General features: G+C 27.9%; 4 protein-coding genes across 6 annotated transcripts; 1 reads left to right on the top strand and 3 right to left on the bottom strand.

Moving 5' to 3' along the window:
- Positions 1–229: 229 nt before the first annotated feature.
- On the bottom strand, positions 230–12,611 carry LOC130672365 (uncharacterized). 2 transcript variants are annotated; one of them, XM_057476910.1, is made up of 6 exons: positions 10,457–12,611; positions 8,328–8,393; positions 5,715–6,225; positions 5,154–5,655; positions 3,446–3,756; positions 230–2,303 (listed from the first exon to the last, which is right to left on the bottom strand). In XM_057476910.1, the coding sequence occupies exons 3-6, from the start codon at positions 6,209–6,211 to the stop codon at positions 1,796–1,798; spliced, it is 1,818 nt and encodes a 605-aa protein (XP_057332893.1). In that variant the 5' UTR covers positions 6,212–6,225; positions 8,328–8,393; positions 10,457–12,611; the 3' UTR covers positions 230–1,795. The 2 variants fall into 2 exon arrangements, with proteins under 2 accessions (XP_057332893.1, XP_057332894.1); XM_057476911.1 differs by having other exon boundaries at positions 10,451–12,611.
- LOC130671974 (tRNA-dihydrouridine(20a/20b) synthase [NAD(P)+]-like) lies at positions 10,504–15,445 on the bottom strand. The gene is made up of 4 exons (XM_057476154.1): positions 15,369–15,445; positions 15,097–15,294; positions 12,717–13,416; positions 10,504–10,515 (listed from the first exon to the last, which is right to left on the bottom strand). The coding sequence occupies exons 1-4, from the start codon at positions 15,443–15,445 to the stop codon at positions 10,504–10,506; spliced, it is 987 nt and encodes a 328-aa protein (XP_057332137.1).
- Positions 15,446–17,546: 2,101 nt separating this feature from the next.
- On the top strand, positions 17,547–21,479 carry LOC130672369 (proteasome subunit alpha type-4). The gene is made up of 3 exons (XM_057476915.1): positions 17,547–17,705; positions 19,280–19,907; positions 21,194–21,479. Exons 1-3 carry the CDS (start codon positions 17,703–17,705, stop codon positions 21,334–21,336), a joined length of 774 nt encoding a protein of 257 aa, XP_057332898.1. The 5' UTR covers positions 17,547–17,702; the 3' UTR covers positions 21,337–21,479.
- Positions 21,463–25,549, bottom strand: LOC130672367 (lipid droplet-associated hydrolase). Of its 2 annotated transcripts, none has more exons than XM_057476913.1 (4): positions 25,241–25,549; positions 24,618–24,940; positions 24,088–24,279; positions 21,463–22,039 (listed from the first exon to the last, which is right to left on the bottom strand). In XM_057476913.1, the coding sequence occupies exons 2-4, from the start codon at positions 24,921–24,923 to the stop codon at positions 21,599–21,601; spliced, it is 939 nt and encodes a 312-aa protein (XP_057332896.1). In that variant the 5' UTR covers positions 24,924–24,940; positions 25,241–25,549; the 3' UTR covers positions 21,463–21,598. The 2 variants fall into 2 exon arrangements, with proteins under 2 accessions (XP_057332896.1, XP_057332897.1); XM_057476914.1 differs by lacking the exon at positions 25,241–25,549 and adding an exon at positions 25,083–25,195.
- Positions 25,550–25,560: the final 11 nt, after the last annotated feature.

Below are 25,560 nucleotides of genomic sequence, written 5' to 3' on the forward strand. Positions count from 1 at the left end.
AGGGCATTCTCAGACAGTACCCCCCCCCCCACTTTTTAAAAATATACAATGACTTTCAACTGTCATAGCTGTATAAAAATTTTGTTAATTAATTAAAAAAAAAATTGAAACTTTAATTGAAAAAAAGGCAGCGTACAAATCGAACTTCATTAATTCAGAAGTTCTTCTTAATCTTGACCTCCACTACGAGCTACGCTGTCTCTCACCTGATGCTATACGTTTGTTTGTGTAGTATAGTTTAAATTTAAAGGGAGAAAGGGCATCCGTTAACTCGGAAATTTTAAGAAATTCCCGCTAACTGTTCGAGTTAATGAAGTTCGACTGTAGTTCCACTGTCGCCTAGATGTAGAATTGAAAAAAAATTACTTACAGCTGTAATCAATTGGGAGTTAACCAAAATTTTTTGAATAAATTTTAACCTAGAGAATCTGGAAATTCCAATTATAAAATTGAAATGAAATTTATTTAACGAATTTCGTTTAACTTCCAATTGACATCAACGGTAAGTTAATTTTTTATTTATTTATTTATTTAGCAATAAACCCAACAGCCGCAGCCAATTACAAGGTTACTTTTACAACAAAATATAGAAAAAAAAATATATTTGTGAACATGTTTAAAAAAATTTTTTCTTAAACATGTCCATAATGATAAATTTAGCGCAGTGAAGTAATTATTTTGCCTAGTGATGCATTTGATAAGCCCGTAGGTCTTCTTAAAAATCCATATCTTGTGATGCGTCTGATCTTCCAAGCGCTTTCATGACTTTTATAAAAATTAAAATTTTTAAACCGCCATTTTCTTAAAAATATCACAAGATAAGAACACGGAGGAAAAAATAAATTTTTCAATCATTTAAAAAAAAATATTGCGTCCAATCATTTAATTGGTTGTGAGTGACAAAATTTTTGACTAAGCGTTAATTTATGATCAAAAATTTAATGACGATCACAAATGATCTTAGATCTGACTGACCAAATTTGTGCCAAATTTTTTGACGGCCCGAAACGACAGACTCTGACCAAAAAATTTGTGACGGTCATTTCGCATTTGAACAGGTCCATCATTTAGGACCATCAGACCGTCAGTGGGCTGACTTGCGACCGAAACTCAAAATGATGGTCATTCTGCATCACTATCTATATCTCAGCGAAATTGCAACTTCGTTGTCCTTTTTTCAGCAGTTTTACAATTCTACTCACAACATCTCTAATCAAGGAAAGTAGCTACAACTCTACTCACTCACAACTTTAGCCTATCGATAAAATAGCAATTCTTAGTGAGTAGAGTTGTAGTTGAGTGAAGATATAACTGAGTAGAGTTAAACCTGAGTAAAAAATTGTGAGTAGAGTCGAGTCTGAGTAAAGTTGTGAGTGAGTAGAGTTGTAGCTACTTCTCTTGAGTAGAGATGTTGTGAGTAGAATTGTAGCACTGTCCTTTTTTTAATTAATGCTTTAATTTTCTTTTTAAATTAATTAATTAATAAAATTTAAATGCGGTCATTACAATTGAAAGTCATTGCATATTTGAAAAAGTGGAGAGCACTGTCTGAGAATGGCCTTAATTTGAATTATTTTGTTAAAATATGTTTGAGCGCATGCATACATACCATCATTCTATTAATAATTTGTAATATATTTAGATATGCTTTAATGCCATTGATAATTTGTTTATTGATATTTTTATTAAAAAATATAAAATAAAATACCGTGCTTGGTATAATTGTAAAAATTATATCGACAAAGATTGTTTAGTATTATCATAGCTTTTTTTTTTTTTTTTATAAACTATAATGCTACCTCGTTTGTATATCGTCTGGACTACTTGGTACAAGAGGTGACAATGCAGGCACTGCTTCAAGCTCAGGAAGTTGACATTTGTCGTTGAGCTCGGTCCATATTTTATCCACAGCATCCGCTAATTTGTCACGATACTTGTAAGCAGTCCTGTCAATAATTGATGGCGTTTTGACACAATCGTTGCCACCAAATTCACAAACTCTGTAGTGATGAAGTATTGCCGCATCTGCGGGTACATTTAGTGTCCCATGACCAGCCAAAAATTCCCAAACAAAATGATTACCAGCTTCAATTATGTCACGTGGCTTACAAATATACTTAGAACGTTGCTTATGCGGATGTAATTTTGATTTGCGTCGTGTTTTACGGAGCGTTATTAGACCAGCTTCTGTTGGTGTTTTACTGACAGTAACCCAGGGATCATCAGGCCATTGGAGGTAAAAAAATGCATTTTGAAATGAAAATGCGCTGCTTGTTTTTGGATTCACTCGACTGGATATCCATCTAATTTTTATATTTTTAATATTATTTTTATATTTTTAATTACCCGCGTAAAAAAAAGTTCCATGTGAAGACCAGAGACCAAGTGCCCGGGATTAGTATTTTCTAATTTTATGTGAAACTTGACAATTTGTCATTTTATTGATTTCAAATTTTAGACAATTCGGAGCTGAGTTTAATTTTTAAAAATTCAAAACTAAAAATACTAGTAAATTTTTATAATTTACAATTAAATTAATCGAAGTCGGATTGAATTCGATTTACTATCAATCGGTTTCAATCGGAATTTGTAATCAGGAAGTACTAAACTAGTCACTATTTCTAATTTTCATTTCTTTAAATTTCAACTTGAACTCAAATTCAAAAGATTTTTATTTTAAGGTAAAAGTCCCTATACCCGCTCACTTTTCATTGGAGTGAGATTAAATCACTCAATATAAATTAATAAATAAAATGAAAAACCAGATTTTTTTTATAGTTATTTTTTGAAATTTTGAGTATTAGAATAAAATTTAAGTTTGAAGAATAATCTTGATAATTAATTATTATTGATTTTTTAAATAAGCTCCTTGAGTGTACCCATAGTCGCTCACTAAAAGTTGTCATGTACCATTACTCGACCAACACATGGTCCTATAGTTGCTCAAAGACAATATCAATTAAACTATGATAAGTTTATTGATTTGGACAAATAATTTATAAATTATACTACTTTATTCTTTCATAATATAAAATTTCATGAATTTTAAAAATGTATTTAATAAGATATAGTTATAACAATTCGAAAAAAATTTGACGTACCCTAAATTTAATCTAACGAATGAACGTTAAAGTAAAAAATGTCCGGCTTTGCGCGATTTTGAAAACAGTCATTTAATTTAAATTTATAATCTATTATAAAATAATTTGATACATGATATTTAAATATATTTAGATTCACAAATAATTATTTATCAATAATAATATTTTTAGTTGTAATTTTTTTTTATAAAAATTATAAAAAAACGCCTTAAATAGTTGAAGTAAGCGACTAATGGTACTGAGCGGGTATAGAGGCTTTTACTTTATACAGGATATATTTGGAACTTTTTTTTTACTCAGAGAAGTATACTTTTAGTTTAAAATTGTAGATAATTTTTAATTACCGAATCAATTGTAAAATAGTGTCATTGTGTCGTGGGACAATAAATTCATCAAGATCCAAAAGAGCGACGTACTCGTATTTATACATAGAACGGTACAAACAGTCATTAAGCGCAGCAAACAGGCCTTCAGTACGTATTTCCCGTTGTGATATCATGTCAAGATGATGCCAAGGAAGAAAACTCACTAATCCACGAGTTTCGTAATTCTTTAAAACACATCCAGCTTCTGTACCAGTAGTATCGTTGTACAGAGTTACGTGATTTACTCCAAGTATTCGATGAAGCTCGATGAATTCTATTAATTGTAAAACCTGTAATAGAAGAAATGTTTATTATTTTTCATGATACCAGCATCGAAATTTGATGTTTTAGTGTCTCTACAACCCGCCGAAACAAGCTAATTTCAAGCCGATACTGCAAACAACTGCTAGGGAATTCGTAATTCAAAAATACCTTCATACAAAGGGCAGAAATATGCGCGTTTCTTCCCTTGAGAAGAAACACAATTGTTTTTGCCGGGTGTCAGTTATATTTAATGTTAATTTGCAGCCTTGTTACTCTCCTTTGTTTACTTGTCATTTCATTTTTTAAAGACAGTTTTAATTAACCAAATAAAATTAATAAAAAATGAGTGAAAATAATATTTTTGTCTTATTTACTATTTAATAAGTGACTGTAAATCACATATTTCTCATTCTCGACACGGAAAAAACAGAATATTGAAAATTAATAAATAATAGTAAAAAGTGTAATCTGTTATCAATAATTAGTACTATTATGTACTTAATGCAAAGTAGTTTACTAATTTGTGTAGATTCCTAAAAACTACTATCAATTATTTTAAAAAATAACTAAATATTATTACTTTTAGGAATATAAATACGTGACTTATTAGTGAAAATTAATTAATTTATGGCATCCATCTATTAAAAAGTAATGATTGGTCAAATTAACAATTGCTATCTTAGATACTGATTTTTCCAGCCGAAAAATTGCAAAAGTTACTAGCTTTTATTTTATAAATTCGATATCTCTGATCAATTATTAGCTTAAAATATCATTTATTCATCATTATAAATTAATTTACAATATACATAAATCGAATAAGTGGTAAATAATAAAATGAAAAATTAGTATACTAGATACTGATTTTTTGCTCATAAAAATACCGAAAACTTTTAACTCTTATTTTATAAATTCTATCCCATTGACTAATAATTAATATAAAATGTTATTTATCCGTTATTATAAATTAATTTATTACATACATAAATCGAATAAGTGGTAAATTTTTTAATTTTTCTACGTTTATTTAAATAGTAATAAATAACTTTAGATAGCAATTTATCGATTTTTTTTCATATTAATTTTGATATACGAAATTACAAATTTTGCTCTTCTATATGTATCAAATTTTAATATAAATAATAGCCATTTTGTAATATATAATGATCCTGGTTTGATATTAGTATACAAATATACTAATTTTAAGTTAAAAATAAACTACAAGCTATTCAAATTTTGAGCATCATTTTTTTCCGTGTAACAGTTCTCCTTATCGGCTTGAAATTAACTTGTTTCTTACTGGCTGCTGACACTGAACCTTAAAGTTCCGATGCAGGTAATCATGAAAAATATGGTGTGTGACTCAGGATGAGTCTTGTTTCATCCCTTGTCACACAATATACTATTTGTCGTGATAACTTACTCGATTGTAATCATAATGAAGTGGCTTAACACAAATAGCCAAATCTTGGCGTGTTTTTGGCCGATGCTCTGGACGATTTTGTATAAGAATTCTATTCGCTGGTGATGTGCGTAGTTTTGCAACAACACTTACCGATTCAGGTAATGATATCGTTGTTGAATCTGACAACGTAGGCGCTTCATTAGGCAGTTGGCATATTACAAAACAAGCGCTGTACTTTAAGTTCCAATTTTCTCTAATAACTTTTATTTTAGCAGCCACCGTCACTGATAATGTGACATTTGTATTATTTCGTTCAAAACGATACCACAGTCTACACCAAACCCGTTCGGGAGTTCGTGTTTTCGTTGCACCGATTACTCTTATTAAGCCGGGCGATTTATTTAACGTTATTTTACCTTTTAATTTTGATGATTGCATAATATTTGAATTTGAACTGCCGCCATTACGGCCACCGACAGCTCTGTCGTCATAATACGCCGAGTAAACGAAAAATTTGAACCTTAAATAGATAAAAATAATTAGTAAAAATAAGTTTGGCAATGAAACAAATTAATTTACCTCGTGTTTGTAACTGGGAGCCACTCAGCGTGAGTAATTTGTAAATTTGGATCAAGTGGTGGCAATCTAACTTCCACACTGGGTGGTAAACTAGAGATACCACGTGGGTCTGAAGGTATTGCTTCAGCAGCTTTTGATTCTAAATTATTGTTCATTAAAAGTAAACCTATTTGTGCATCAAAACCACCTTTCAAAGTTGCATAGTCATCAGCAACAACTTCTTCATAGTCGGGGCGATCTAGGGCTGACGCTAATCGATGTCCACTTCGGTGACCACCAAATGCTCCCGTTCTACTATTACCGCTACGTTTTTCGTCGATTAAAAATATTTCTGTCAGTACTATTATTCCGAACACTGCGAAGAACATTACGACCAACATAAAAGACATGTTGGCTCGATCCTTAAGGACATTGGAATTTGAACGGCCAGTATTTGAACCGGATCCACCGGAGATTATACTGTATCCTGACCTTCGTGTCCCCATTCTCGTAACCATTATCACCACGTTACCTTAATTATTAGTAATGCATTTGTTAATTATTATCTACGGTTTAAATACTATCTAAATTTACAAATTAAAAATTACTAAAAACTAGCGCGCTATTGCCGTACTTCCGCGTTTATTTTTTAATCACTTATTTTATTAAAAAAAAATTTTTTTTATGATTTAATGCAATAATAATAAAATTATATTGTGTTAATTCTTAAAACTAAGTCAATTTATAATATATTCTATCAATGAAATTTCGGTGTGTAGGAGTTGTAATCTTGCAAAAATACAATAGAAAATTTACGAGATTCCTTAGAAAGATAATCGGTCTCGAACCTCCTTAACAGAATACAGGGTGGCCACAAAGAAATGATTTCAAAATTCCCTGATGTTTCCCGGTTTTCCAGTAAAGTTTTTCACATTTTTCCCTGATTTAGAAATTTTATTCGGATCATTTAGATATTCAAAGTTTTTATTATATTTTCATTTTTAATAATTAAATTTGATGATTAAATCATGCGAGAGACAAGAAAAAATGGCAATAAAATAAATTAGTATTGCCTACTTTTGATTATTCGATGTTAAAAATGTATAAGTTAAAATATTTAATAAGAAATTTTATGATTTAAATAAATTCAAAATACACTGGTTACAAAAATTAAGGGATATTAAAAAAATTTCAAATTTTTTATTAATTTTCAACAGTTTGTAACTCGAAGGAAAATGGTCGTACAATAAAAACAAAAAGTCAAACTGTAGCTTCAAGAGTCTAGTTTTCTGATCTGGGTCTTTAAATTTTTTTTGAAGCTCGAAGACCGTTTTTAAGACGACCAAAAATTTGGTAAATTTCTCTTTCGATAGTTTTCTTAGGATTACTCCGGAACCGCATACACTAAAAAAATTTAAAGACCAGATCAAAAAACTAAACACTTGAAGCTACAATTTGCCTTTTTTGTTTTTGTTGTATGACCATTTTCCTTCGAGTTACAATCTGTTGAAAATCACTTAAAAATTTGAAATTTTTTGAATATCCCTTAATTTTTATAGCTGGTATATAATTGAAAATTTTTTTAATTTTGAACTGTTACAATTTAATTCCCGGATACTTTTCGAAATTTCCTGACATTTCCATGATATTTCCCGGTTCGTGGTCACCCTGAGAATATAACAGAATTTAAATTTTCAATTGTTGAATTCTGTTTTGCAGAATTCGTCAGAATTGAGTAGAATTAAAATTTTTAATTCAGTCGAATTCAGCTGTTTAATCAGGCCAACGACACTCACATTTTGATAGTAAAATGCTATCTAATACAATACCTCAACATTTTAAACTAAATTCCAGTTAATTATTAACCTATCCCTGTATTTTTTATTATATATTTATATAGTTACATGGTGATAAGATAACATATTTAATTCCGGAACGTTCTTCCGTAAACTACTTACGCTATATCTAAAAATTGTATACCACAGCTACTCCCGGGTCAAAAACTTTTTTTTATAAAGATATTTTATTTTGCACACCTCCAACACGAAGCGGAAAGGTTGTGCTCTAACGGACTTGTCAAGGTCACAATTTCCTCACATTAACGAGTTTATTTTTGTTATTGCTATTAATTAGGTACAGAATGAATTTTTCAAAATTAAAACAAAATTTATTTATCTATTCGAGTCAATTTTTTTTTTAAATTTAAAATAAAGTTGAAAGTCTCAGAAACTGGGACAGTGTCAATAACCGAGCCCTTTACCTTAAGTTAATTTATATTTTATACTTCTGACTGATCAAAACTTCTTATTAACTCTCACTAATTCTTTTTAAATTTAAAATAAAAAATTTTTTGATCCAGAAGTCAGCAGACAATTAACAATTTTTCAATTTTTTTTTTCAAAACGTCAAATGATTTTTAAAAAAATCTAAAAATATGCACATGTAGGAATTTAAAAAAACTACAAGTGCAATTTTTTAATACATTTTTTTTTTAATAATTTATTGTTTTGAAAAAAATCCAAAAATTATTAGACGTCGGCTAACTTCAGTATCATAAAATTGAAACAAAGTAAATAATTAACTAAATAATTACTAATATTTAATATAAAACAAATTTAATCACACAGTACTTACTGGTACATCAAAAAACGACTGAGAATTTGCCATTGAGCATATGGATGCTCTTCATACTCTATTGTTCTGTAATTATATAATGTCATGTACAAACATACTAATCAAAAAAAATTTTTAATTCTACTTCGTTCTCATTCACTTAACACACGTGCGTACAACAAAAAATATCAGAACGTAAATTAAATTAATCAAGTAACTTAATAACAATTAAGTAATTGAGGGTTTAATTTATCAAATTAGTGTTCGTACACACGTTTTATTTTTATTTCAATTACCAACACTTTTTTTTTAACAAACAAATCACTGAAATTTAATTGATGAATTAAAAAAAAAAGTGCAATCAATAACTGTCAATATTTTTGTCATAACTCTAGAGATCTTTACTAAATATGACGTAAAACTATTTATTAATTTAAACATGTACTACTTAAATTTAATGATAGTCTATAAACCATCGATTTAATTCATTCTCTCATTGCCATAAGAATTTTTTTTTTAAATTTAAAAAGTTTTAATGATCCTGAAGGTAGCAGGCAATTAAAAATTTTTGAATTTTTTTTTCGACCAATTGCGAAAAAAAAAAATCTAAAAATATGCACATGTAGAAAATTAAAAAAACTAAAGGTGCAATTATTTAAAATATTTTTTTTTTATAATTTATTGTTTTTAAAAAAATCCAAAAATTATCAGACGTCGGCTAAATTCAGTATCATAAAATTTTAATTTATTTAAATGAGTGAATGTATCAGGCATCAGACGATAGTAAAGTTAGCAGACATTTGAAATTTAAAAAAATTTTTTTATTAGACAAATAACGAAAAAAAAAAATTTCTAAAAAAATGCACATGTCGGAAATTTCACAAACTATAAATCCAAAAATTTTTTAATGTCTGCTGACTTTATTTTCATCAGGCATCAGACAAATTTTAAATTCCAATAACTAGAGTAAATAATTAAAAAAAAATTAATTAAAAAAAATACACTTATAAATTTCAAATTTTTTTAAATGCGCATTTTTTAAAAATTTTATTTGACTAATTATTTACTCTAGTTATTAATAATTTTTAATTTGTCTGATGTCTGCTACACTCACACTCACTTAGTTAATTAATATAAATAAAGATAATTAATTGCAAATTATTCATTAATTTTCGAAATATTAATTGAAATTGTACACAGAAAAAAATGAACCATATTAATTAAGAAATGACAGGTAATTTAATGATAAATTTATCAGTAAATACGATCATTTTAAATGGTAATTTTTTTGATCTTGAACTTAACAGGCAATTGATAATTTTTTCAAAAAATAAAAAATATGCACACCCAGAAAATTAAAAAAACTAAAGGTGCAATTTTTTTAAATATTTTTTTTTTATAATTTATTGTTTTTTAAAAAATCCAAAAATTATCAGACCTCGGCTAAATTCCGTATCATAAAGTTTTATTTTTTTTAAATGAGTGTGAATGTAGCAGACATCAGACATATTTGAAATTCCTAATAACTAGAGTAAATAATTTAAAAAAATGCACTTATAAATTTCAAATTTTTTTAAATTTTATTTTACTAATTATTTACTCTAGTTATTAATAATTTTTAATTTCTCTGATGTCTGCTACACTCACACTCACTTAGTTAATTAATATCAATAAAGATAATTAATTGTAAATTATTCATTAACTTTCGAAATATAAATTGAAATTGTACACAGAAAAAAATGAACCATATTAATTAAGAAATGACAAGTAATTTTATGATAAATTTATCAGTAAATACGATCATTTTAAATGGTAATTTTTTTTTATCCTGAACTTAACAGACGATTGATAATTTTTTCAAAAAATAAAAAATATGCACACCTAGAAAATTTAAAAAACTATAGGTGCAATTTTTTAAAATATTTTATTTTTTTTTAATTTATCGTTTTTAAAAGAATCAAAAACTATTAGTCGGCTAAATATCAAAAATTTATAACGTATTGTAAAATTTTTAGTTGGGAATTTTGAAATTTTCTGAACTGACATCCAGGTTCTGGGTTTTAATTTCCATCACTAATTTTAAAAATTAATTACTCTGTGTATAAATAAACAAATAAATGTGTACATAAAAAATGATGACTAACACTCACGATTAGTGGCGGCATGTTATAGTACTTCGTTGTTCTAAATAGATAAATTATTTGCGTATCTAAATAACCAATTAAATGTCATTAGATTAATATAACGGCAGCGATAGTTTTAGTAATCATTTTTTTATAAAATAAAACTAAACACTTTTAAATAATTATTTGAATAATTCATCAATGACCTTTATTTTTAAACACTTATTCACAGAATAAATAATTGTAATAATTATTTACATTTATATTTATATTTATGTTACAGTTATTAAGTACATAAATTATTTATTTTATAAATTTATATTGAGTTCTTGATGTCACGGATCCTTTATGGATAGTAAATATATTTTATATATTACAGAGTCATCAGGAAACTCAATACGCGCACGCGTTACTGGAAAAATCGATTTTACAAATATCAAATACTTTTACTTAAATATTTTATTGTTACTGTACAATTTATTTATTTATATATTCCCGGGTAAAAAAAAACATTCGGTACAAAAATAATCATGTCAGTGAACTTCAAAAATTGAAATAGTTCTGAACTTTGAATTGAACATTTTTGGAACTAGAAAATAAATAGAAGTGAGAAAAATTTTTAACTGGTGTGGAATTTTCTTGAGGGTTTATATTTTTTTTTTGAATTTTTTAAGCAAAAATGATTTGAATTACAAATTTTGTGAGTTCATAATTAGTTCCAAATACTCATTTTTTGAACGACTACGAAAAGTGAAAAAAAACTGACCCAAAAAGTTTTAACAAAAGTCAAAAAATGTTGATAAATATTTTCAAATAATTTTTATTTTTTTTTTTACCTCATACCTGAATAATTTCGATAAGAGTCCCCGTGTAAAAAAATTCGTTTCAAAAAAATTCCGAAAAAGTTCGACATGTGGAACATGTAAACTTTAAACAGATTGGAATTTTAAGTGGAACATTTGTAATTTTTATAGTAAAAAAAAAGTTTATGGCGTAAAAATTTTTATTAAACGTATTTCTGCTTTTGAAAAGTTCAAAAAAATCTAATTTGAAATTTATTATGACCGTTTATTGATTCTTTTGAGGCCATTAATTTTTAATTCTAACTTTGTCGGAACTAGGGTAAAAGTAGTAAAAATACGTTTTGAGATATATCTCAAAAAGTTCCACTTGAAGTTCTAATCCGTCTCAAGTTTAAAAGTTCTGCATGTCGAACTTTTTTAGAATTTTTTTTACAGGGTCGTAAATGTTCATAACTCCTCATTAATTCCTTTTTTTTTTTTTAATGTTCTTTACAGAGAGAAGCTGGTCTGAGATACAAAACAAAAACATATTTTTGTGATTTTTTTTTCCAGAGTACCTTCTTTATTAAAATTTTCAAAATTTGTGACATTATTAAGCATCGTTCCAAGAATATTCTGCTAAATTTTCATAAAAAAATATTGAAAAATAAGCCAGTGGTAGTGGGGAGAGACGAGCACTAAAAAAAGTCTACGCCGTAGGCGGGATAACTCACGACTGCTTCATTGAAAATCAAAAAACCAAAAAGATTTCTTTAGTACATAAGTTTATTTTGAATTTGAACGAAGGAATAAACAAAATATTCATTTTTGAAGTTTTGGTAAAGGTGCAATAAAAAAACTCGGATTTTTCCCAAAAATTCTTCCTTTTGTTTAATTAAAAAATAAGTAGTTATTGAAAAAATAAAATCCTTCGTTCAAATCCAAGATAAACTGATGTACTAAAGAAATCTTTTTGGTTTTTTGATTTCAGATGAAGCAGTCATGAGTTATCCTGCCTATGGAGACTTTTTTTAGTGACTCGTCTCTCCCCACTACCACTGGCTTATTTCTCAATATTTTTTTCCGAAAATTTATCAGAATATTCTTGGAATGATGCTTAATAATGTCACAAATTTTAAGAATTTTAATAAAGAAACTCTTAAAAGAAAATTACAAAAATATCCTCTTTTTTTTGTATCTCAGACCAGCCTCCTTAAATCCAAAAATTTAAAAAAAAATCGCGCAGGAAAAGCCTTTACCAGTTGGAAACTGTTCACTTTCTAATTTTTTAAAAATTCCAAAAATGTTCACCTTAAAATTCTCACCTATCCCAATTTTGGAAGTTCACTGCCGTGAACGTTTTTGGAATTTTTCTTACACGTGTTTATTATAAAAAGAAATTAAATATTGTCATTAAAAATACTTGAAAAAAATGATTCATTTTTATCATCAGTATCATTCATCAAAACATCTAATGAATTTCGTTTTCTTTCTAATGGACTAACATTATAATCACAATCAATTGGCTTAAGATAATGATAATTATCATCTGTGTAAGAAAATTGTGGTCTTATGTTGTAATAAGAATCGATAAAATCATAAACAGATTGCGAGGTTTTTAAATTATTGAATATCAATCTTTCGTCATACGGTAAAATTTTTTCCAGCATAAAAACAAGATGTTGATGTAATGTAAGAAATTTAGTAGGAATTGCTGCTGTGATGTCAAGCCAGTCTTGAATGCAACTCAAAGGAGTAACTGATGATCCAGAAAATATTGATGGGTTTTTTAAAATTCCACCAGCAATCATCACACCCTGACACTTTGACTCTGCATGTAAATTTTCAGCGTCTTCTAGAGATCTGACATTCCCATTAGCGATCAAAGGAATTTGTACGCAATCGCGAATTAATTTAAGACCTTCCATATTTATTGGTTCCTTTCTCATTTGTGGAGTTCGCGCGTGAATTGTTAAAAATGACACTCCAGCATGTTCCATTGTTTTACAAAAATTTATACTCTTATTTATGTCATTCAATAAACGAATTTTAACTGATACTGTAAATGGTTTAGGAATACGATTTCTTACTTGGGAAATTAAGTCTTTAACCAGTTGGGGATTTTCAAGTAATTTAGCGCCGTAACCATCACTCATTACCCATCTTTGAGGACATCCACAATTTAAATCTACTCCACTGCAGTACCTAATTAATAAATTATATAAATATAAATAATAATTCTTAAATATAATTGAATTGTTTATTTGAGATACCCCATAAGTATGTACCTGAAAATTGGAACGTTTTCGCGCAACGAAAATGAAAAAAATTTATGCAATTTGACTGCTTAAAAGTGACTCAAGGTAATTGGAAGTGGCTACAATTTTCGGCATCAATATGCGGAAAATTTCAGAAATCTAGTCATCCATTAGATTTTTTTACTTTTCAATTTTTTTTTTTCATTCCCTGGAAAACGTTTCGATCTTCAGTTACATCCATGAGTCATGTTTTTTTCGAAATTGGGTTCTTTGGATATCCCCCCATAGAAATTAATAAAAATATGCATCAAATCAGCGTTTAAAAAAAAATTAACGGGGGTGACAAAAATTTCATTTAATTGAGAAACTCCATAAGTCAATGACTTAAATGAACATATGCAGTTTTAGTTTTACAAAAATAATTTTTTTTAAATTTAAAATTCGCGCTTTTTTTGAAAATAAATTTTAAATGTTGTTTTATTTTTGACTGTTGTATGTCTAATTAAAATGTTGAATTTAATTATTATTTTTTGTAATTTCTGGGGTTCAGAATTCAAATACATATTTTATACTTCATTTTATCAGTGTAATAAATGATTTGAGTAGAAATAAATAAATAAACAATGATTTGATAACTTTTTTCCGTTTGGTTGAGAAACTCCATAAGTCAATTAATTTTAAATAATTTTTTCAAGTAGTTTCAATTACAAAGTTAAATTTTTCTTATTTGAATCTTTTTCAGAGACGCTAACATTATTGTCTTCAATTATTTATTTATTATTTTAATGTCAAGTTTTTCCAGAAAAATGTTTTTTGTGTTTCCTGGAAAATTTTGTTTTCTTGACTTATGGGGTTTCTCAAATAAACAATTCAATTATAAATTCAAATTAATTGCATGCAGAAAATTAAAAAACTACAGGTGCAATTTTTTAAAATATTTTTTTTTCTGAATTTATCGTTTTTGAACAAATTCAAAAATTAGTAGACATCGGCTAATTTATGATCCTAAAGTTGACAGACAATTAATAATTTTCCGATTTTTTTTTCTACAATTTAATTAAAAAAAAAAAAAAAACTAAAAATATGCACTTGTATAAAATTTAAAAGACTTCATGTGCAATTTTTTTTAATATTTTTTTTTTTCTAAATTTATCGTTTTTAAAAAAATTCAAATTTATTAGACGTCGGCTACTTGCAGTATCGTCACATAACTTTAACTTTAATGTCAATGATATAAAATTTAAATTGAAAAATTGACTTTTTGTAATTAACATCCCCCTTAATATATAATACTCTCATGTCAACAATAAAAAAATAATTGCACATATATGTGTCCTCATTTCCCGTTAATTAATGAGGGTGAATGCAGCAGACATCAGACAAATTTAAAATTTTAAATGAATAGAGTAAATAATTGCGAAATAAAATTTTAAAAAAACGCGCGTTTTAAAAATTTTTAAATTAATGAGTGCATTTTCTCTAAATTTTATTTTTTGATTTATTTACTTTATTCATTTATAATTTTAAATTTGTCTGATGTCTGCTACATTCACATTAATTAATTAATTAATTAGTTATACTGAGTACGGACGTAAACAACAAAAGAATGATAATAAATTATACTTACGGAGCAACAAGTTCAGCTGCATCAGCAAAATCACAAGTATTTTTGGCAGCAAATTGAACAATCAGTGGTTTATCTCCAGCATTTGTTGAAAATTCATTGTCACGTGCTTCCTTAGATTTTACAAATGAATCAGCCAAGATCATGGGTGTAAAACAAATATCGCAATTGTAACGTCTCACTAGTGTTCGGAAAGCCAATCTAAATTAAAATTAAAATTAAAATTAAGTTTACTGTAATTACTCATTTAAATTACAAACAAATAAAATACTTACTTGCTGTATCGCACCATTGGCGCACAAACTCTTGTCATTTCGGGTGCTTGCAATAATTCTAATATGTCTACTGACATTGTGCATTATTATTATATTAATAAAATTAATTAACCAGAGATGTAATTATTTGAAAAATGAATAAAAATATTTATAGTTTGAATTTACTATTTTTATAAATTATTTTGACAGGCGGATCGAGGGATTCTAACCAAATCCAACGTGTCAGAGCTCAGAACACATAACAATCAAACCAACTCCCTCTATAATAATGAAAGTAAATGTAGCAGACATTAGACAATTTATAATTCTAAATAAATAAATTAATTTTAAAAAATTCGCACTGATTTTTAAATTATTCAAAATTATTTTTCATTTTTATTCTATTACATTTTGTTTATTTATTCAAAAATTTTTTAAATTCCTAATTGTCAGTTACGTTCACACTCATTTATAAATCACGAATGAGCTTGAAAAATTTAATGAAAAGGTGAAAATATTTTTTGGTTTTTTTTCAGTGTTCAATATAATTAATTAAACTTAATGATCCACAAATTGACTTGAGTGTGAATTTAGCGGACAGGTGGAAATTTTTTAAATTTTTGAATAAATAAATAAATTGTAAGGAATGAAAATTTAAAAATCTGTACTTAGATAATTGAAAATCCAGTACGCGCATTTTTTTCCATTTCATTATTTTAAATGATTAATTTATTTATTCAAAATTTATAAATTGTCTCATGTTTGCTACATTCACATTCATAAATTAATGAGACTGAAGTTAGCCGACGTCTGATAATTTTTGAATTTTTTTTTCAACAATTTAATTTAAAAAAAAAAATATTTGAAAAAATTGCACCCACAGTTTTTAAAATTTTTTACATGTGCATTTTTTTAGTTTTCTTTTTTTTAAATTAAATTATTAAAAAAAAAATCCAAAAATTGTTAATTGTTTTCTGACTTCAGAATCATCATAAATTAACAGACATTTAACAATTTTCGGATTTTTTTTTCAACAAATTAACGACAAAAATAACTAAAAATATGCTCGTGTAGAAAATTTAAAAAACCATAAGTGCAATTTTTTCAAATATTTTTTTTTTATGATTTATTATTATGGATGCATTCCAAAATGTGCTGCAGCTCAGCAGACCGTGCAAGTGCAGTGTAGTAGCAGCACAATTTTCGCGCCAAACATTTGCGTGTTTTTTTAAAAATATTTTAAATATTTCTATCATATTCTGCCGGCATTTTATTTTGATCCACGATTTTTAATTTTTCTCCCATTTCTAATAACTTATTTTTCAAATATTTAAATTTACCGCGCAAGTAATAAGAATAATTAATAAATTATTGATAAAAATAAAAAATTTCGAGTATACTTTTAAATTTAATTAATATAATTATTGACACAAATAAATTTCAATAAAATTATTAAATTTCAATTTTGAAATTTCGCGCCAAGATGCCGCGACTGCGTGTCACTGTAGTCAACGTTCAAATTTTTGCTAAAGTGGGGGAGGGAGAATGAATAGCAAAATCGATTGCTTTGTAGCAACTGACGGTCCAATAGCGGCAGTCAGTATCATCGACAAAGGCAGTAGTAGTCCAGATTCTTCTTTACGTTCAAATTGAAACACAGTATTGCAGTTAATTCGCGGAATTATCCATAAAATTAATTGCTCATAGTAATTGTTTAATTAAAATGTCCAGTGTTTGTAAAATTTAAATTGTGCAAAGTGTCTGTGGTGTCGTTAAGTGTTGAGTGTTCAGTGCTAGTGTAAAGTGTTGCGAATTGCTGATGCTGATGACTTCCAAGTTCCTGAGCAAAATCATCTGGCATCGTCTGGTGGGAAATAGCAGTTAAGTGACGTTTTTTAGCTGCAATACACTTGGAGCAATTTAAATTAAATCTCCAAGTGTATTAGGACACCCTTCTGCATATTATTTCCCCGCCAAGGTTTGTTCCAACACTTGCGTGTTTTTTTTTAATTTTTTAAATATTTTTCTTCCATATTCTGCCGCCATTTTATTTTGACACGATTTTTAGTTTTCTCCAATTTCTAATAATTTATTTTTCGAATATTTAAATTTACCGCGCAAGTAATAAAAATAATTAGGGAGCATTCAGAAGTTTTATTTTTATTTGTTTTAAATTAAAATTTAACCAAAGTTTAAATTTAGTGCAAAAAGTGACAGAAGACAGGCGCCAGTGTTGATTTCCATATATTTCTTGTATATCTCATAGAAACTCATCGCGAAAATCGTGATACGAAGGAATACAGTGATTAGTATACAATTTATTAAATACATAAATATAACGAGTATTTAAATAAAATGGTAAGTGATAATATAAATAAATATTCGTAATAAAATAATTGACAATAAGTAAAATAAAAAGTCAGTTAATTTTTTATTTATTGTCAAGTGTCAAAAGTTAGGTTACGTTGGATAATGCATTGTCATTCACATAACTTTAAAAATTATTTATTATTAATAATAATATTTTCGATACTGAATTTAACTGACGTCTACTAATTTTTTAATTTTTTTCAAAACGATAAATTTAAAAAAATTAAATATTTCAAATAATTGCACTTTTAACTTTAAGGGCCAGTTTTTCAAACCGGGTTTGAATTATTATGAGCAACCTGCAGTCACTACGTGACTGCCCAAATATCACTACTAAATTTATAAAATACGCAGAAAAAAAGGATTTCTTACCGCAGCAAAATTTTAATTTGCACCAAGAAATTTTATGCATTATCAATTAAATACAAAAATTGTCTTGGGGCGAGAAAAGATTTTTTTGGTCAAGAAATAATTCCTTGCACCAAGTAATTTTTTCTAGTTCTAAATAAATTTTTGTTTTCAATTCACAATGCAAAAAATTTATTGGGGTAAGTCAAAATTTTCTTTAGGCGAGTAAAGATTTTTTATGTCAATGAATCCTTTTTTTTTCTATGCACACTTTTTTGACTTTGAGAAGCTTCCTAAAACCAAAAGGGAGTAGAAAAATCTGTCATTTTGGAATAAATAACGCGATATAAATAATATAACTATATATTCAGTGACATTCAGTCATATTTAGTGACAGAATAATTAAAGTATTAATTTATTTAAAGAAAATAAATACGATCGTCTTTTTTCTCGCGTAATTTAAATGTAATTCGAATGATATAGATAAATCTATTTATCTGAATACTTGGCAATTAAAAAGAGTTTAAATTATGAAAAGGCACAAATTCAAGTCAAGACCTATCTAATGATACCAATTTCAATAACATTACCTAATTCTATCATATAGATATGGCGGGAACAAAATTTTCCTTATTCTCTTAATAATATAGATTAATTAATTTAAAAAAAAATGAAGCATTAATTGAAAAAAAGAGAAAATTGCACTGAGAAATGAATTTTAAAAAAAAATTACTTACAGTTATTATCAATTAGGAGTCAAACAAAATTTTTTAAATAAATTTTAGTCTACAAAATTTGAAAATTCAAATGAAGATTTTACTGAAATTTATTTCCCACCTTTTATTTGACTCCCAATTGATGACAACTCTAATTAATTTTTTTAAAATTCTACATGCACCTGCGTTGCCTTTTTTTGAATTAATGCTTAAACTTCTTTTTAATTAATTAACAAAATTAAAATGCAGTCATTAAAATCTAAAGTCCTTGAATATTTTAAAAAAGTGGGAGATATTGTCTGAAAATGTCCTTAACTTTTTAAAATTAATTGATAAAATTTAAATTTTTAATTTAGATATACCAGCAATAATAATTCAAACCCAGATTAATATCAAACCCCGTTTTAAAAACTGGCTCTTAAATTATTTTTGAAAATTTTCAACAACATGATTGTCAATTTTTAATATTTTTAAATTTAACCATCTGAAATTTAATAGGCTCGCCGATATGATACACGTACGACAATTTTCTCCCCTGAGGGACGTTTGTACCAAGTGGAATATGCCATGGAAGCAATTAGTCATGCTGGAACCTGTCTTGGAATTTTAGCAAACGATGGAATTCTACTGGCAGCTGAAAGACGAAACACAAATAAACTTTTGGATGAAGTGTTTTTTTCGGAAAAAATTTACAAGCTCAATGAAGATGTAGTTTGTTCAGTTGCTGGAATAACATCTGATGCAAATGTACTGACAAATGAGTTGAGATTGATCGGCCAGAGATACTTACTTCAGTATGGCGAGACAATACCTTGTGAGCAATTGGTATCATGGCTATGTGATGTAAAGCAGGCTTACACTCAATTCGGTGGTAAAAGACCTTTCGGTGTTTCAATTCTTTACATGGGATGGGACAAACATTACGGCTACCAGTTGTATCAGTCCGATCCAAGTGGTAATTATGGTGGGTGGAAAGCTACATGTATTGGCAATAACTCAGCAGCAGCTATTTCATCATTGAAACAAGAGTACAAAGAAGGAGAGACAACTTTAAAAGATGCTCAGGCATTAGCTATCAAAGTCTTGTCTAAAACTCTTGACATGACCAAACTTACCGCTGAAAAAGGTGCGATATTTATAATTACTTTGCAATTTTTGATTGTTTTATTATCTGCAATGGAACTCTGTTTTCATGTCTCTTTAGTCAGTTGAAACAAAACAATTTCAGACCGATCCAATTTACCAGATTTTAAATCATCAGCTTTTTCCGCTGAATTGAGGGGAAAAGGGTCTGAGATACAAAAGAAAGAGAATATTTTTGTGATTTTTTTTTTCAGAGTTCCTTCGTTATTAAAATTCTTAAAATTTGTAACATTATTCAGCATCATTCCGAGAATATTCTCCGAAATTTTCATAAAAAAATTTGGAAAAATAAGCCAGTGGTAGGGGGGAGAGACGAGTCACTTTAAAAAAAGTCTCCATGCCGTAGGCAGGATAACTCATGACTGCTTCATTTGAAATCAAAAAACCAAAAAGATTTATTTAGTACATAATTTTATCTTGAATTTGAATGAAGGAATAAACAAAATATTCATTTTTGAATTTTTGGAAAAGGTGCAGTCAAAAAACTCCGATTTTTCCCAAAAATTCTTCCTTTTGTTTAATTAAAAAATAAGTAGTTATTAAAAAAATAAAATCCTTCGTTCAAATCTAAGATAAACTTATGTACTAAAGAAATCTTTTTGGTTTTTTGATTTTCAATGAAGCAGTCATGAGTTATCCTGCCTACGGCATGGAGACTTTTTCTAAAGTGACTCGTCTCTCCCCACTACCACTGGCTTAGTTTTCAAGATTTTTTTATGAAAATTTATCAAAGTTTTCTTACAATGATGCCTAATAATGTCACAAATTTGAAGAATTTTAATAACGAAGACTCTGAAAAAAAAATCACAAAAATATTCTCTTTTCTTTGTATCTCAGACCCTTTTCCCTCCTTAACAGAGTGGCCACAGACTGGGATTATCGGGAATTGTCAGGAAATTTAATGCAACCGGGAAATTTCAATGATACGAATAAAATTTCCAATCAGAGAAAAATGTAAAAAACTTTACTAGGAAACCGGGAAATATCAGAAAATTTTAAAATCATTTCTTTGTAGCCACCCTGATTAATTTCTTCATTTCGACCGACTCGTCTTTTAAATTCTAATTTTCAATGCAGATAATTATAAAAAATATAGAATGCGCTCCGATAAAACACGATTTCACTTTTGTATGATGGCACCACCCGCCTATGCTCCATTCAACTTCACCCTCGTCTGAAACCGTCTCACTTAATCTCTTGTCACACATACCATTTTATCAATTGACTATTTATTTACATGTATATAATTTATTTATATTAAATTTTCAGTTGAAATGGCGACACTAACTCGTGAAAATGGTAAAACAATAACAAGAATTTTACCAGCCGCAGAAGTAACAGCTTTGATTGAAGAGCATGATCGGCTAGAAGCACTTGCCGAACAATCTAAGAAAGACAAACAAAAGCTCTGATTTTTTAAATAATGATAATAATATTAATTATAAAAACTTTGCGCTATGGTGCGATGTAAGAGTTTTTTTCACGGAGGTAATTAAATTCATTCTTTTTTCATCATTATATTAAATAAAATAATAAAATTTATTAAATAATCAAATGAATATATTTCAAGTTTAATTGTACAAAATAATTATATGTAATTACAAATCCTAACCCACATAACTAACCCGTAAATGCATGTTATTATTTTAATCGTTTAATTTTATGGCTAAATATTTAAGAATTATTCGATATTGTTTGATTAATATTATCCCCGACCATTTTACCCACTTCAATTTCATCAGTCAGCACAAATGCATGTCGAAAACCGCGTTGACAAATCTCGGCATTGATATCCTGATATTTTTCTTTCAATTGATGGTAGAAATGAGTCGGAGTCCAACCATCAGTCGCTCCGTAATAAAGCCACAGTTTATTTGAATATTTTTCAATTATATCATAGTCTAATTCCTGTACTTTTATCATTTCATCGTCAGCTAATTTAAATACTCTGTCTAGTACTGGTGGATCTAGAAGTTGTTCAACTGGTTTAAGACTTTTACTTGTAACTCCTGCGAAATACCCTCCGAAAATACGGATTAAAATTGATCGCAGTATCATTGGGAGGAATGAAAACAGCCAACATAGAAATACTATTAAAGCTGCTATTCTCAGTACCTGGAAACAGAATTATAATTAAGTAGATTTATAAAAAATACATGGTGGCCACATTTCTGGAAAACTTGGAAATGTCAGGGAATTATAAATATACTGGAAAAGTCAGGGAAATGTCAGGGAATTTCGTCACAAAGCTGGAAAAATTTTAACTTTCTTTCTTTTGACTGAAAAAATCCGACAAATTTAGTTTTCTGTCAAAACTGTTGAAAAAGTGACGTCGCGCGAATGCGGTTGTAAAACCATCTTGAAAAAAATTAGTAGAAATTTATTCCAATAGCGAAAAAATGAAGCAGTTAGAATTATCAAGGCTGTTAGAAAAAAAAAGTCTTAGTAGAAACCAATCGCCAGGATCTTCAAGCTATTAACATCCATATTGACAAGTTAAAAAACTAAAAACATTAAATGTATACATAAGTAATGAACTAATAAGTTTCACTATATTTATTATTCGCGTACTTCATTAATACTTTATTAATATTCTATGAAATATTCTTATTTATGAAATTTATTCTAGTGAAAATGGAAAATTTATTTATATTTTATTATAGAGTAAGTTATATAAAAATATGGATTTCAAATCAAAAATAAAAAATTATTCATTTAATAAATAAAAAAAAAAACAATGAACATTGACAAATAATAAAAAAAAAGTTTCATTTAACGACAATGATTAATTATTGATTAAACTGACTTGTACCATTTTATTTTAAATTAAATAAATATTTCCAATGATTTAATATTACTACACATAGTCAGGGAATTTTTGGATCATTTGACTGGAATACCTGGAAAAGTCAGGGAATTTCAATCTCAAAAATCTGTGGCCACCATAAAAAACTTATTTATTTTTAAGACCGTTCTCAGACAGTGACCCGCTTTTTAAAAATATTCAATGATTTTTAATTATAATGACCGTATTTAAAATTTTGATAATTAAAAAAAAAATTGAAACTTTAATTGAAAAAAGGGACAACGTAATAATGATTTCGCCGACATATAGAATTAAAAAAAATTACTTACAGCTGTTATCAATTAGGAGTTGATCAAAATTTTTTGAAAAAATTTTAGCCTAGGAAATTTGAAAATTCTAATTATAAAATTGACATAAGATTTTACTATAGTTTATTTTCAAAATTTCGTTCAACTCCCGATTGATATCAACTGTATTTTTCTTGCGCCAAATCTTTTTTTTTTCTGTACAGTTTTAACGTATGCAAAAATATATTCTGTCAAGAATATAATAATTAATATTTTATATTTTTAATTCTTTTAAGTAAATGGCAAAAATTTTTCTGTTAAGCGGTAGCGGAAACCGATTTTCAATCCAATTTCATTCAGACACAACTGAAACCCAAAATAGAGAGTCTTTAGCATTTTTTAAAACCTAACATAGGGCTAGAAATTTCGAATTTTCAAAAATTTTGATTCGTCTCCGAGAAAAATTGTTTCTCAAATAAATGATTTCAATGTCACTTTGTTGCGTTAACCAAGATAGTTTTGCTATGATAACAAATAGCTGCGTAATCCTGACTTTTCTGCCCTGTCATGACAAAACGACGTATCTCAAAAATTATAGTTTCGAGAAAATAGCGTTTAAAGTTTTAACAGAATTTGAGTACGATTTAACTGAAAAAATAATTTCTGTTATGACAAAACGTTGTAACTCGAGATACGTTTTTTCTATCGTAAGAAACTAATGCTTATTTTGATAAATAGATGAAATTGTTATGACAAAACGCTATAACTCGAAGAATTAAATTTCCCTTGCAAAAAAGATACGTTTTTTTAAATTTCTTTTATACGCACATTTGATCAATATTATTGGCATAATTAATTAAATTAGTAAAATTTTGATGATACTCTATTATTAAGTGACACTAAATAAACCTTTTTAGCTTTGTTATGACAAAACAGCGTATCTCGAGATACATCGTTTTGTCATAACAGGGCATTTGTTATTATATAAAATTTTTTTTTCAGTGCTTAAATCATCTTTGATGCAGAAATGATAATAAAATAATTATAAAGTTGATAAATAATTAACTTACAATACGGGTGAGAAATTTTCCATTAGGAGTCTCAGCCATACGTTCAATTGTTGGGAATAACAAATAACATTTAACAACACGTTTAGCAAACTCTTCATTTTTCAATAACTGCAGAATCATCCAACAGCCTATAGAATGTCCTACAAGATGAAGTTTCGCATCTTTAGGAATGTATTTTTCGATAAATGCAACCTGGATAAAAAAACGCCCAATTATAAAATATATCAACCCCGACGGTTTTAAATCACCGTGGAAAGAGCTTGGAAACACCCTGGGAGTGGAAACACGGTGGAATCACGGTGGATCCAGGGTGGTTACACGGTGGGTTCGTGCCATTTTACTACCGTGTTTCCACGGTGGTTACACGGTGTTTCGACGATGGTTACACGGCGTACCCACCCTGATTCCACGGTGTAGCCACGGTAATTACGCGGTGTACGTGGAATCAGGATGGATCCACCGTGATTCCACCGTGTTTCCAGGGTGATTAAAAACTGCCAGAGAACTAGTAAATTTAATAATTTTTATACCTTGTGTTCTAATTGATCTTTCAAACTGTAAACTGGTTCCTTTGAATCACCATTAGATAGATAACGCATTCGCTTAGGCGGTTGTACATGACCAGCATGGCCTATTGTCCAAACTGGAGTCTCTGGTGGCAGTCTTGACTTTAACGCCTTGATGAATCCAGCGTAAAAATCCGGTATTCCAGGATTTCCTGGTATCACAAATACTAAATCTTTAGAACCAGTTGGGGAGAGACCTTTTTCTACCCACCGGCCTTCAGTTATTACATGAGTTTGTACTCCATTACACTGGAGCATTGCCTGCTGCATTTTTAAATTTTGTTTTTCTAAAGGAACAAAAAAAATTTAAACGTCAGTTACAAAGTTGATAATAAAATAAAATTGTACATGAAATGTAGGTTATGTTTTACTAGTAAATTCAAATATTTATTTGTATTCTTAAGTTTTCATTAATATAAAAATAATTACTTTATTTGATATTGCGATTATATGAAAAAATTAATGATCGACTCAATTAAAAATATTTATTACTATGGAGTAATACTGATCTTAATTAATATCTGAATTATATATATTTTAAATTAATTAATCAATTAAATATTAGTTGAGACTGAAAGTAAACTCACCAAATATTTGTTGGTACACTAACAAATATGCGCAGTCACCAAGTATTAAATATACTTATGACTATGAGCTAAGAGTAAATGAAGGGTTCAAGGTATAAAAAAATAATGAATAATCTATTGTCAAGCAGACAGAAATTTGATAAATATGGGTAATAGTATTATTGTTTTTGTTTGGTCTGCTATCACTATCACATTATTAAGTAGATTATATTATCATGTATGACCTTGATAACGAATTATTTTTCACGTGTTAATGTGTTGTTGACGGTTACTCGAAAATTTCGTTGATTTAAAATACAAAGTCCACTTTGATAGTGATT

Source organism: Microplitis mediator, chromosome 7 (assembly GCF_029852145.1).
Source record: "Microplitis mediator isolate UGA2020A chromosome 7, iyMicMedi2.1, whole genome shotgun sequence".
Lineage (NCBI taxonomy): Eukaryota > Metazoa > Arthropoda > Insecta > Hymenoptera > Braconidae > Microplitis > Microplitis mediator.

Excerpts from the sequence above, each read along its gene's own strand:
- LOC130672365 (XM_057476910.1), bottom strand. The coding sequence starts at position 6,211 with ATGGTTACGAGAATGGGGACACGAAGGTCAGGATACAGTATAATCTCC. Across the intron at positions 3,757-5,153 it reads TTCATTATGATTACAATCGA|GTTTTACAATTAATAGAATT; the intron begins GTAAGTTATCAC and ends CTTCTATTACAG. Across the intron at positions 2,304-3,445 it reads ACTATTTTACAATTGATTCG|ATGGATATCCAGTCGAGTGA; the intron begins GTAATTAAAAAT and ends TATAAAAATTAG.
- LOC130671974 (XM_057476154.1), bottom strand. The coding sequence starts at position 15,445 with ATGTCAGTAGACATATTAGAATTATTGCAAGCACCCGAAATGACAAGA. Across the intron at positions 15,295-15,368 it reads CCAATGGTGCGATACAGCAA|ATTGGCTTTCCGAACACTAG; the intron begins GTAAGTATTTTA and ends ATTTTAATTTAG. Across the intron at positions 13,417-15,096 it reads GCAGCTGAACTTGTTGCTCC|GTACTGCAGTGGAGTAGATT; the intron begins GTAAGTATAATT and ends TTTATTAATTAG.
- LOC130672369 (XM_057476915.1), top strand. Across the intron at positions 19,908-21,193 it reads CAAACTTACCGCTGAAAAAG|TTGAAATGGCGACACTAACT; the intron begins GTGCGATATTTA and ends TTAAATTTTCAG.
- LOC130672367 (XM_057476913.1), bottom strand. The coding sequence starts at position 24,923 with ATGCAGCAGGCAATGCTCCAGTGTAATGGAGTACAAACTCATGTAATA. Across the intron at positions 24,280-24,617 it reads AAGATCAATTAGAACACAAG|GTTGCATTTATCGAAAAATA; the intron begins GTATAAAAATTA and ends TTTTTTATCCAG. Across the intron at positions 22,040-24,087 it reads GAAAATTTCTCACCCGTATT|GTACTGAGAATAGCAGCTTT; the intron begins GTAAGTTAATTA and ends TTCTGTTTCCAG.